The 13,779-nt window shown below is 42.0% G+C and overlaps 1 protein-coding gene across 1 annotated transcript in view; it reads left to right on the forward strand.

The window, feature by feature from the left end:
* The first annotated feature begins 8,409 nt into the window (after positions 1 to 8,409).
* Positions 8,410 to 13,779, forward strand: part of mRpL18 (mitochondrial ribosomal protein L18) — a 38,255-nt gene continuing 32,885 nt past the window's right edge. Inside the window, exon 1 of the mRNA XM_080277166.1 lies at positions 8,410 to 8,655. Within this exon, the coding sequence (XP_080133292.1) occupies positions 8,604 to 8,655 (52 nt within the window). The 5' untranslated portion in view covers positions 8,410 to 8,603. The remainder of the gene's footprint in view (positions 8,656 to 13,779) is intronic.

The following is a 13,779-nucleotide window of genomic DNA, read 5'->3' on the forward strand; positions in this document are numbered from 1 at the left end:
GGAGGATTGGAAGTCAGGTATAATTATTCCCTTGTACAAAGGAAAAGGGGAAAAAGAAGTGTGGTAATCATAGAGGCATTTGTCTTCTTACTGTACTAGGAGAAGTGTATGGTAGGATACTTATTGACAGAGTTAGGGAAATAACAGAGGAATTAGTTGAAGAAGAACAGGGAGGTTTTGGGAAGAGAAGAGGTTGTGTAGATCAGATATTATTAGACCTTTAGTGGAAAAATTTCTAAAGAAGAGAAAAAAATTGTATGCAGCCTTCATGGATTTGGAGAAAGCATATGACAGGGTGGATAGACATGGATTGTGAAAAGCATTAAGAATACTGTATTGGTAGTAGTCAGCAAGTTGTTGAATGCTGTGAAAAGTATGTATAAGGATGCTAAGGCTGCAGTGCATGTGGATAGTAAAATGAGTGAATTTTTCTATCTGAAGGTTGGATTGAAACAGGGATGTGTCATGTCTCTGTGGCTGTTCAATCTGTATATGGATGTGGTTATAAAAGAGATACAAGGTAGGGCAGTGGATGCTGGAGTGGCCCAAATGAGAGAGGGAAGTGTCCGGAAACTCCCTGTCCTGTTGTTCGCAGATGATACTGTGTTATTAAATGAAGACGAAGGGGACCTGCAAGGCTTAGTGAATGAGTTTGGGAGTGTGTTTAAGAAACAGAATCTAAAGGTGAATGTAGGGAAGAGTAAAATTATGGTCTTTGAGAGAAGTGAAGTCAATGAATGTACAGTGAGGTTGGATGAGGAGGAAATGGAAAATGTGAGTGTGTTTAAGTACTGTACTTGGGTGGTGTGATGAGTAAGGATGGAAGTTTAAAGGGTGAAGTGCTTGAAAGGGTACAACAAGGAAGAAAGGTTGCTGGTTCCTTGAAAGCAGTGATAAGAAACAACGAAGTGAGTATGGAAGTGAAAAAGTTACTACATAACAGTATTGTGATACCAACCCTAAAGTATGGAAGTGAAGCTTGGACCTTGTTGGAGGGACAGAAGTCAAGAGTGAGAGCAGTGGAAATGAATTACTTGAGAGAAGCATGTGGAGCCACATGGAGAGATGGACTGCCAAATGAGGAAGTGAAGGAGCATTGTGGTGTGGCTGTGGATGTGATAGGAAGTGTTATGAGAAACACAGTGAGGTGGTTCAGCCATGTGGAGGGGATGGAGAGTGAGAGACTGATGAGGAAAGTTTATGTGAGAGAGGTAGAAGGGAGCAAGAAGGAGGTGGAGGCCAAGGATGAGATGAAGGGATGGAGTGGAGAGGTTTATGAGATAAAGGGGTGTGAGCTGGGAGCAGGGCAGTGAAATGGCAGGGAACAGGGCAACATGGAAGTGATTTTTTTGTGGCCACCCTTTACAGGATTAAGGCATCTGGCAATAGATATACAGATAGATAAGGCATGGAACAAATGGAGAAAGAGAAGTAATGATAGAACAAAGGAAGAATATAAAAGAACTAGAAATGAATATACAAGAATATGTAGAGATGAAGAAAGGAACTTTGAAAAAGGTATAATTAACAATTGTAAGGATGAACTTAAACTGTTCAAACCTGTAACTGTTCAATAGGTTTGTTATTGGCAACTGAAACAGAAAGAAGGAATCAGTAAGCTGAAAGCAGAAAGAAATGTCCTTAAAGATACAGTTATGCAAGCTTAAATAATGAACAGATGCTTCCAATCAGTCTTCACAAGAGAATGTGATTTTGTGGAGGAGGAGGAATGACAAGAAATGTAGTGTTAACAGAAGTAAAAGTTGAAGTGAAAGAAGTGTACATATTACCGGAAACCCAAGATGTGAGGAAGGCCCCAGGACCCGCAGAATCTCTAACTGCATACAAAAGGTATGCTGAGAACAACTGGCGGATAAGATTCAGTGTTTAATTTTGTGTTCTCTGAAAGAAGGGAAAGTGCCTCAGCAATGGAAGAGGGCCAATATGGTACCAATTTATAAGGGAGGGAACAAGAAACCCCTGAACTATAGACCAGTGTCCCTGACCAGCTTGGTTGCAAAATTGTGTGAGAGAATCCTGAAAGACAGATGGATAAAATATCTGGAGGAGATGGACATTTTGGCAGAAAGTCAGTTTGGATTCTGCAGTGGAAGGTCGTGTGTTTCCACCTTGTTGAGCTTCTACCCTAGGGTGATTGACGTGCCACATGAAAGAGATAGTTGGGTGGATTGTGTGTATTTAGATTTGGAGAAAGCCTTTGATAAGGTACCCCACAAGCAACTAATGTGGAAATTGGAACACATAGGAGGACTGAAAGGGAACCTCTTGGAGTGGATAAGAGATTTCTTGAGAGATAGGCAACTGAGGACAGTAATAAAGGACAGGATATCTGGATGGAGAGAAGTAACAAGTGGAGTTAGCGCCCATAATGTTCCTGATTTATGTAAACAATATGGTAGATGGAATGAACAGTTATGCAAGTCTGTTTGCTGATGAAGATCTTGAGGAGATAGAAGTTAAGGAAGACTGTAAAATACTGCAGGAGGACCTGGATAGGATTCATGAGTGGAGCCGGATGTGGAATATGAAATTCAATGCAAAAAAATGTAAAATACAATATTGGAAATGAGTAGAAGTACCGAGAGACCATCACTGAATTATTTGATGGGTAATGAACCAATCACAAAAGTGAGAAAAGAGAAGGACTTGGGAATGCTGGTCCAGGATCATTTGTCACCCGAAAAACACATTAACAAGATGGTTAGAGAGACGTGTAATCTCTTAACTAACATAAGAGTAGCATTTCATTACATGGATGAGCAGATGATAAAAAAATTGATAATGGTCATGATCCACCCCACGTTGGAATATGCGGCAGTGGTGTGGTCCCCACATAAAAAGAGAGATATAAACAAACTCGAGAGAATACAAAGAACAGCAACCAATATGGTACCTAGCCTGGCAGATCTTTCGTATAGGGAAAGGCTGGAAAAGCTAGATCTGCCTACCTTAAAAGAATGGAAAGAGATTGAGGGGCGATATGGCTGCAGTGTTCAGGGCCATGATGGGAGTAGAAAAAATTGACAGAGAAGATCTGTTTGTATGGGATTTGAGAATAACAAGAGGACATGGAATGAAACTTAAAAAGCCAAGTTAACTAAAGGATATCAAGATAGTTTTCCACAACTGTAGATGCCCTGTGGAATAGCCTGGACAAAGAGATCATCCAGTCTAAAAACTTAAACGAATTCAGACCGAATCTGACTTACTAAGAAACGAAGACAGGACCCTACGAGCATAGCTCATTTCCTGTATAACACAACTAGGTAAATACACGATATATATATGAGGTCTGTTCAGAAAGTATCCAACCTTGGACTCTAAAAAAATAAATAGCTAACCTATTGACCTGGGACTCTAATCCCCCTCAGAGTTGGCTCCTTCTGACTTCACACACATAGCCCAGTGTTCTGTCTACTGCCTGAAACATTTTTCAAAGTTGGTTTTTAGTACTTCCTGCAGGTGCCTCATCGTATTTGCCATGATCTCTTTCTCATCCCAAATCAGGAACCCTTCAGTGGAGTTTACGGTTTGGAGAGTAACCAAGTCACGCGGAGCCATGTCTGGTGAGTAGAGGGTCTGCTGGGCCTGCGAGATGTTGTGCTTCGCCAAAAATTCCTGAATCAGTTGAGAAGAATGGGTAGGGGCATTGTCATGGTGCAGCTTCCAACCTGCTGCTTTCCAAAGGTCTGATTTCTTCCACCGAACTGCGTCAAAAAGATGAGGGATAACGTCGAGGTAGTACTGTTGGTTGACAGTCTGACTTTCTGGTCCGTATTCGTGATGCACAACACCACAGTAGTCGAAAAAAAACTTCAACAAGTAAGTGCATTTCACCTTGCTGCAGACCTATCATGCATTTTTTGACTGAGGCAACCCTGCATGCTTCCACTGGGACGATTGTGCTTTGGTTTCCAGGTTGTATCTGTATTCCAAAGACACATCTACAGTGATAACTATCATCAGAAAGTCTGGATCGCGATTTGCTCATTCCAACATGTCTTGAGCAACATTTATCCGAGATAAGAGATCAGGACAAATGCGAAGAAGCACCTGCAGGAGATAGCAGTACTGAAAACTATCTATCTATCTATCTATTGCCAGACGCCTTAATCCCATACGGGGTGGTGACAAACAAATCGCCTCCACATCACACTGTCCCCTGCCATTTCACTGCCCTGCTCCCAACTCACACCCTCCTCTCTCATATACCTCTCCACTCCATCCCTCCATCTCATTCTCGGCCTCCCCCCTCCCTCTCCCCCCCTCCACTTCACTCACATACACTCTCCTCATCAGGCTCTCACCCTCCATCCTCTCCACATGGCCAAACCACCTCAGTGTGTTCCTCCTAATGCTTCCTATCACATCCACATCCACACCACAACGCTCTTTTATATCCTCATTTGTCAGCCTGTCTCTCCTTGTGACTCCACAGGCTCCTCTTAAATAACTCATTTCCACTGCTTTCACTCTTGACTTGTGTCCTTCCAACAACGTCCAAGCTTCACTTCCATACGTTAGAGTTGGTATCACAATACAGTCATGTAGTAACTTTTTCACTTCCATTCTCACTTCCCTGCTTCTTATCACTGCTTTCAAGGAACCAGCAACCTTTCTTCCTTGTGGTACCCTTTCAAGCACTTCACCCTCCAAACTTCCATCTTTACTCATCACACTCCCCAAGTATTTAAACGTACTCACATTTTCCACTTCCTCCTCATCCAACCTCACTGTATATTCACTGACTTCACCTCTCTCAAAGACCATCACTTTACTCTTCCCTACATTCATCTTTAGATTCTGTTTCTTACACACTCTCCCAAACTCATCCACCAAGCCCTGCAGCTCCCCTTCGTCTTCACTTAACAACACAGTATCATCTGCAAACAACAATTCAGTGAGTTTCCAAACACTACCCTCTCTCACTAGGGCTACTCCAACATCCACTACCCTACCTTGTATCTCTTTTATTACCCCATCCATGTACAGATTGAACAACCAAGGAGACATGACACATTCCTGTTTCAACCCAACTTTCAAAGAGAAAAATCCACTCAGTTCACTCTCCACACGCACTGCAGCCTTAGCACCATCATACATACTCTTCACAGCATTCAACAACGTCCCATCTATTCCATATTTTCCTAATACTTTCCACAATCCTTGTCTATCCACCCTGTCATATGCTTTCTCCAAATCCATGAAGGCCGCATACAACTTCTTTCCCATCTCTAGAAACTTTTCCACTAAAGATCTAAGAATGAATATCTGAACTACACAACCTCTTCCCTTCCTAAAGCCTCCCTGTTCTTCTCCAACTAATTCCTCTGTTCTTTCCCTAACTCTGTCAATAATTATCCTACCATACACTTTTACTATTACACTACGAAGACAAATGCCCCTATGATTACCAAACACTTCTTTTTCCGCCTTTCCTTTGTACAAGGGAATAATTATACCTGACTTCCAATCCTCTGGGACTCTTCCTTCCTCCCAGGCCAATCTGCACATTTTCCACAGAAATGTTTCAAGAAGTGGAAAGAACACTGGGCTGTGTGTGTCAAATCAGAAGGGGCCTACCTTGTCAGGGAATAGTGTTCTAGCTCAACAGTTTAGTTATTTATTTTTTAAGAGCCTAAGGTCAGATACTTTCTGAACAGACCTTGTATATATCTATCTATATATACAGTGTACCGTATAGTTATATATATACATGGTGGCAGCCATTATCCATTCATTTGATGTTATGTCGCCTACTTCTTCCTTCACCTTTATCATTATTTTTCTGTGTCTGCCCTCCTCTCATCCTATTTCTCCCACTTTTCTTGTCACTTTTTATTATGGTACCGGTACATTTCTTTCCTTATCAGGTAGCTTTACACTGAATGACAAACCTAATGGTTTCCTGTAAGCCATGAAACCATTTACAATGTTGGGTGGTACAGTAACCATATAACCAACCCATACGATTTCCCTACATGTCAACAAGTGGGTTGGCAGAAGGTTAGCATCCCTCCCTGTAAAACAACTACTGTACCATAACTCAAAGTCACACGGCCACCCCTTACAGGATTAGGGTGTCTGGCTATGGACAGACAGAGAGTAAATGCAGACGAAACAAAGGTGATGGTATCTAGGGTTAGTGGCATTACTGTCATCACAAATCAATTCACTCCACTTCAGTCCCACCCCTCCTCTCAACTCTTCAGTCATAATCCTAGCCCCCTAATGCTTCTCATTCAAGGACACATCACACATCCATCTGATCACTGTTGTTTCTGTACATCTGAGCCTACAAAGCATCCTCTCTCTCTCTTTACTGCCCATCTCACTACAATACAGCATTCCACTCCTAACACATGCTGCATTCAGAGATCCCTTAGCATGGACGGAGAGCCCTCTCAATGTCAGGAGAGGCAACAGTTCCCTGAACCTCTTCCAGCAACTCCTCACTCTAGCCACAGGGCTAGTTCCAGCCCTACCTGCAGCATATAACATGTCTCCCAAGGAACAAAACTCTCCAACATAATTCCTTTAAATTTGTGGGAAATATATTGTTTAGTTTAATCAGCAGAAGGATCTTACCAGTTCATTTCTTGTCACAGTTTGTTTTCCATAGTTTTCTTAATATCTTTAGGGTGGTAAATGATTGCTTCATGATCATTTTGTTTCCCCATTTTTTCTATTCATGCTTTGTTTTCCCAAATGAGTTGTTTTTTTGGCAGTAATGGCAGTCCTTTGCTAAAAGCCATGCAACTGTACCAAAATTCATTTACCAGTAGTTTTCCATTTCGACATGTCTGGCTGGTTTGGTTAGGTCAAAACAGGTTATTTTTGGTTAAGTAAGGATATATTGTTTTATCAGGTTAGATAAGTCTAAGTTAGATAAGGCTAAGTTTTGAATATGTAAGGTTTGACCAGAACAGCTTTTTTTTTTTTTTTTTTTTTTTTTTTTTATGTCCCACTCTGGGCAAAGGCTTCAGTGCCTATTCCCAAGTCCCAGTAGTCCTCCTTGGGGCCCAGTAGTCCTTCTACATCTCCACATGTCACCACTTCAGTACTAACACCCACCATCCATACTGAACACATGCTACGACTGTCCCATACAGGACTGGTGTATTGGTATTAGCAGGGGTACTTTTATGACATGTCGGCAGGTCATCTGGTAGATCAGAAAAGTCAGCTTTTATGAAATTCAAATCCTTAAACTGTTCCCAGCCCCAGCTGGGATTCAAACCTGGGCCCATTAGGATTGCAGGCTGCCTCTTTACTGATTCAGCCACTGCCTCAATAACTTTCAGTTGATTAGAGTAGGTTTTAAAGTCCATCATTTTGCTTGAGAACCAGACAGAAAGGTCACTGATAAAAACAAGAAAACAAAGATCTGCATAAACAATCACTTATTCATTCATTCATTGCCAGACGCCATGTATCCCAGATGGGGTAGCCAAGGGCTTAGAGTTAATTGTTTTACAGGGAGGACCACTAATCCTCCACCAACCCCACTTGACGTAGGGATGCCAACAGCATCTGGTGTTCCCAGGCGGTCACCCATCCAAGTACTAACCAGACCCAACGTTGCTTAACACTACATAAATTATTGAAAAATTGGTAAAATTATAGTTTCAGACTAAAACAGAATTATGAGATTTTTATCCGTTTTCTTGGTTTTAGAATTTATCGGTATTTTCTAAAAGACACAATTCTTCTACCGGTATGGCATTTTTGTTGCGATTTATATTCTTGAAGATAACCTAACCTAACCTTCAGGAGTACACTAAAAATAATTTGCGACGAAAATGCCATACAAGTGTCTAAAGTACCGAATAACGGATAAAAATCTCGTAATTCTGTCTTTGGCTGAAGCTATAATAATTCCGACTAATTAAAGAAAGCAACCAAGAAGTGCACTGGTAAAGTATTTCTGCTACTTAAACTAAACCGGATTTTTTCTAGGTAGTTAAGGGTGCTGGTCAGCAGATCGTCAGCCTTATGCTCTCAGTTTAAAAACGTTTTTGGTCTTCGGGTGTACAGAAATTATTCTTCAACAACAACAAAAAAAAAAGCACCAGTCAAGTTTTGCTTGTTTACAAACATTGAAACGGAATGATGATGACACAAATTCCTAATGAAGGTAAAGAAGTATTGCCTTATCAGATGTTTAGGGAGCTGATTTTAGGAAAGATTTATTCGTAATTTATTTCTATAATTATTGACATTTTTAGAATTTTGTGTAGTCGCATATATATTAAAGTCTAAGGTTACACCTGCAACAAACTTCACCTTCCATCCCAGTTTTATACTACAATAAATTCCTGCTGAGATAATATAGTTTGGTCATGCAGTAGATATAACGCAAAAAGCACAGGTGAAGACCTAACTGTAAGGACATTGAGCAGAGGAGCATCGTCTGCGGTTTGTTGTGAGGCATTCGGAAAGTGGTGATAAGTGTATTGTTAAAGTCACCGATGTTTAACGTTAGTGATACAAGAAGCAAACAAGATATTATGTGAACCGTATTCCCTTCTATTTTGAATACATAACTCTTAAAAGATACTGTTCATCGTCCTTCGCACAGCATGTCCTCTTCAACGCTATTGTCTCGCCTTCCTGCAGCCGTCAGGATTTTCGGTAAGTGGCCTACAGTACAGGCCTGTTATACCTTATCTATCCCACCCACAGAGTTATACATATAGAGCGCGCGTTCCTGTGTTGTGGTATGGGCGATAAGTGAAGCCAGCGGGCCCGGCGCGGCGGCCATCTTAGGATGCCCACTCTACCGAGTCCCGACCTTCCCGTACAGCTCATCATAATTCACAAATACTAACCTTTCCCGAGTGTTTTTTGCAGTATATCCTGATGTAAATAGATAGAGCAGTTATCAGTATAATTACTTTAGCTATTTTAGGCCTTTTCTCTATTACTATTGCGCTCTGAATGAAGTGAGAAGAAAAGTTATTCCCGGTCCCCTTACCTTGTCTCTACGGACCATTTTACTTTGGATACACAAAAATCAACGATTAGAAGCGAACATATACCAATTTATTAATAGCTAACATTAATTGAGTGGATGGTGAGTGTCCTCACTTACTGGTTCTTAAATAATACTAACTTAGTGTTTTCCTAACATAACAGCCTCTTACTTTAGCAGTGGTTGCTTTTGCAAGATGATGCAAACGTATCTTGCAATATGCAAGCACCACTGCTTTAATAAGAGAAAAAATGTGATTATTATCAGGTGAACATTCAAACATATGGGAATTATGTATTTTAAATGCAGTGCTACCAGTCTCTTTCAATACAGAATATGCAACTAGAGAGGAAATTCTGGGAATGTTACGTAGCTCTTTGTCATGACTTTTCAACATTTTCTGAAATATTTTCTCTGTGGATATGCAGACAGACACAGCACTCATAGAGGGCTTTATCAAGCCGCCTTTGTCCTTAACCAATATCAATGCACAACTTTTATCATTGTTCTTAATTTCTGTTGCTGTAAGTGCAGACAAGCAGTCTGGACATGAAATATTTCTCTTTACCATTTTAACTGCATCTCCGGCAATGCAACCTACTGCAGCTTCCTTATAATATGACACATCTGTAAAGTTTGGACAGTCTACATAATCATGATCTTCTTGGGCAGGACTACGAGGAATGATATCATATCTTCTTGCCATCATAATATCTTCAGTTTTATCCTCTAAAGCTTTCTTCATGACACTGCTAGATGTTGCAGATGTGAGCACTTCAGTGAGGTCTTGTGCAGAGACATTCCCGTTTGACGTTTTTATTTCATGCCTCAGAAGGAGTCTCTTGTATGCTGCCATGAGGTTTAACGCAGAAGGGTTATTTCGAAAGCCACCAGATGCTCGAATTGCACAGAAAAAGAGTTCTAAGTGATCCTGTGACAGCTTATAAGTTAGAAAGTACTGGAGTGGCTTATTTACACCTACAAACTGTTTATAAAGTGCCTGAACACTCTTAATGGCAGCCAAAAAACCAATGAAAGGTGTCTTTCTAGAAGTTTTGTACATGAGGATGTCATCAGAATTAGTGATAGTCATTAGATAAGCAAATGCTTGATCTAAGAATGACATTGAAACTACTTCTGTCTCAGGTTGAAGTGCTGCTTTCATTCCTCTAGCAAATTTGTTTCTCGAGTTCAGTACATCAAAAAGTTTATCAGCCATTTGCAGAAATTTAACTGTACCCTGACAATCCTTAAACTGTGGGAGATGTAATGAATCCCGACAGAAGATTAATGCATCAGCTACACTAGAACTCAGTGTTTGCGCAGCAAGTTTTACTTTCATCTTTTGAGTGTGCCTTGAAAGATGGATATCCCTGAGTCTATTTCCTAAATGAAGGCCCTCCTCTTCTTGAAGTTGATGCAGTGCTTGAATATATTTACATTCTATTTTATTTCCTGATCACAGAGAAGCGAGAACATCTTACCTGTTTTGAATTGAGCGTGAGACTGGGCATCCCAATATGGCCGCTGAGCCACTTCCGGTTGCGTCACTTTCAAACCAGGGTGGCGCACTCTATATGTATAACTCTGTGATCCCACCCCCGTCTTCTGCCCCCACTCCACCGTCCTTCCGTGGCTTGACCTCTCCCCCATGGTATCCCCAGACCTCCCCGTCCCATTTCGGAAGTCCTCTGATGCTTTGTAGGCCCGCCAAATTTTCAGTCTTATGGATACCTCTCTCTATGAAGGCTTCTTTCGAATCATTACTGATGGTTCATACTCCCCTCCCGCGCCTCAGCAGTAGTGGAGGGCTATATCGATTTTTTTCTGTAATCGATTATTTCGATTACTTTTGTGGTCAGTAATTGATTCCTTTTACCTTAAAATAGATATTATTTGGGTATATTGGTAAAGTACAGTATAGGTAAACTGTTATAGCTTTATTGTGGTCTCTCTCTCTCTCTCTCTCTCTCTCTCCAAGCATTAACCCCTTAAACGCGGATCGTCGCATTTGCGGCTTTCGGCCCAAAGGACATAACGGCGGATCGTCGCGTTTGCGATTTGAGTAAATTTTGAATACCCGCGGGCAAGCAGGCTCCAGCTGGTATTGTCTATCAGTACCACCACCCTCTAACTACAACTAGCATACTTTACCTTTGTACTACTGACCTCAGTTGTTACCAAATATCGCGTTTTCCCCCCGTCCCCCCCCCACCACGGCCCGGCCAGCCTGGCTGTGATACATGGCAGCGCTCTGAGCGCTCAGAACTGTAAATCTGCGATCTCCTCTCACAAGCAGTTTATGCTACTAGGAAACGCTTGTTTCCCCAGTTGTAACACTAGCTTGTTTTCTCACGGTTTGCCCCTGTTTAGCGTCAGTTTACTGCAGGCTTTCAAAGTGAGATTATGGCGAGTTCTAGCTCTTCCCAGTCAGTGCAAGCGGCCGACAGGAACGAGAATAAAGTGGCGGACGTAAGGCAGAATAAAAAGCGCGCCGTGGTGATCTTTTGGGAAGTAATATGATTGAAAATAATGTAGTATACATGTTTTTAGCTGTGAAAATGGAAATGTTTGTTGAGTGACGGGAAGACCGCTGCCACAGTGCATGTCGGCCGTACGCTCCGTTGATTTTAGCCTTATTTTCAGTGCTTATTGTACAAATACGGATTCCTAACTACCTTTACGTTGTAGTATAAAGTTTACTGTGACAGAATGAGGCTGTGGTAGAGGGGAAACCGGGTTGCTGGAGGTGTGAAAGTGAAGATTTGGTTGCCCAACTTTGCAAGTTTCCACAAGTCCTTGGGTAGTCCACGAAGGCTCAACACCTGTCTCTGGAGAAAGCTGAATGTAAGTACTATCTGCCATACCAAGTATAATGTTCTAGGGTTAATCTCTGATTTTTGGCGAATATTTTCCTACAGGTACTCAGACCGCGATACAACCCCGTCACTCGGGGGGGGGAACGACTGTACACAGCCGCGTTTAAGGGGTTAAGTTAAAGAAAAAGATCCGGAAAAAGTCTATCTATCTATCTATAGGCCGACGCCCTAATCCTGCAAAAGGTGGCCTTTACAAAACGCCTCCAAATTGCTCTGTCACCCACCATTTGACTACCCTCTCCCCAACTCACTCCCCCCTCCCTCATATACCTCTCAACTCCATCCCTCCACCTCATCCTCGGTCTACCCCTCCCTCTCCCTCCCTTCACCTCACCTACATACACCCTCTTAGTCTGTCTTTCATTCTCCACTCTCTCCACATGTCCAAACCACCTCAGTGTATTTCTCCTAATCTCAACCACATCCACATCCACCCCACAACGTTCCTTCGCTTCTTCATTCATCAACCTGTCCCTCCATGTCACTCCATATATGCTCCTCTCAAGTAACTCATTTCCACTGCTCTCACTCTTGACTTGTTTCCCTCTTGCAAGGTCCATGCCTCGTTTCCATATGTTAGGGTCGGGATCACAATACTATCATGCAGTGACTTCTTAACTTCCATACTCACCTCCTTGTTTCTCATCACTGCTTTCAATGAACCAACAACCTTCCTTCCCTGCTGTACTCTTTCATGCACTTCATCCCCCAACATTCCATCTTTACTCATCACACTACCCAAGTACTGTACTTGAATGCACTCACATTCTCCATATCCTCACCATCCAACCTCACTGTACACTCTGTGAATTCATTCCTCTCAAACACCATAACTTTACTTTTGTTTACATTAACTTTCAGATTCCTATTCGTACACACTGTCCCAAATTCATTCACCAAACCTTGCAGCTCCCATTCATCTTCACTCAACAATACTGTATTGTCAGCAAACAACAACACCGGAATCTTCCAAATCTCACCTTCATTCATTAGAGCCACCTCCACATCCACTGCCCTACCTTGCACCTCCTTTACAACCCCATCCATGCATTAGGCTAAACAGCCATGGAAACATCACACAACCCTGTTTCAGTCCCACATTGAGATCAAAGAACTCACTCGCTCACCATCCACTCACACTGTAACCCTAGCTCCTTCGTACATACTCTTCACAGCACTCAACAATGTCCCTTCCACTCCATATATTCTTAATACCTTCCACATACCTTGCCTATCTATTCTGTCATAAGCTTTCTCCAAGTCCATGAAGGCAGCATACACTTTCTTTCCCTTCTCTAGATACTTCTTCACTAAACATCTTAGAACAAATATCTGATCTACACACCCTTTTCCCTTCCTAAATCCCCCTTGTTCTTCTCCAACTAGCTCCTCTGTCAAATGCCTAACCCTATCGATGAGTATTCTACCATATATTTTTCCAATCACACTAAGAAGGCTAATACCCCCTATGGTTACCACAAACTTCTCTCTCCCCTTTTCCTTTGTGTAAAGGAACAATTATACCTGATTTCCAGTCCTCTGGAACTCTTCCCTCTTCCCAAGCCAATCTGCACAACTTCCATATCCACTCCACAACAATCTCACCCCCATACTTCAGCGTTTCACCACACACTCCATCAATTCCTGGGTCCTTTCCCATCTTGATCCTCTTCATTGCTTCCACTACTTCCGCCCTAGTGATATCTTCCTCCTCCACTCATCTCCTCTTCTCCCAGCCATTCCCCAACCACTTATACTCGCACTGCTCTCACTCTCTACATTCAACAAATCCTCAAAGTGCTCCTTCCATCTCCTCAATTTCTCTCTCTTCTCCACCAACAGTCTATTATTTGTATCTTTCACTCCCCTACTATTTCCCCTTTCACGCTGCCTTACTTTCTTTAC

This window comes from Coenobita brevimanus, chromosome 69, assembly GCF_032717465.1.
Source record: "Coenobita brevimanus isolate Jiangsu-jjx chromosome 69, ASM3271746v2, whole genome shotgun sequence".
NCBI lineage: Eukaryota > Metazoa > Arthropoda > Malacostraca > Decapoda > Coenobitidae > Coenobita > Coenobita brevimanus.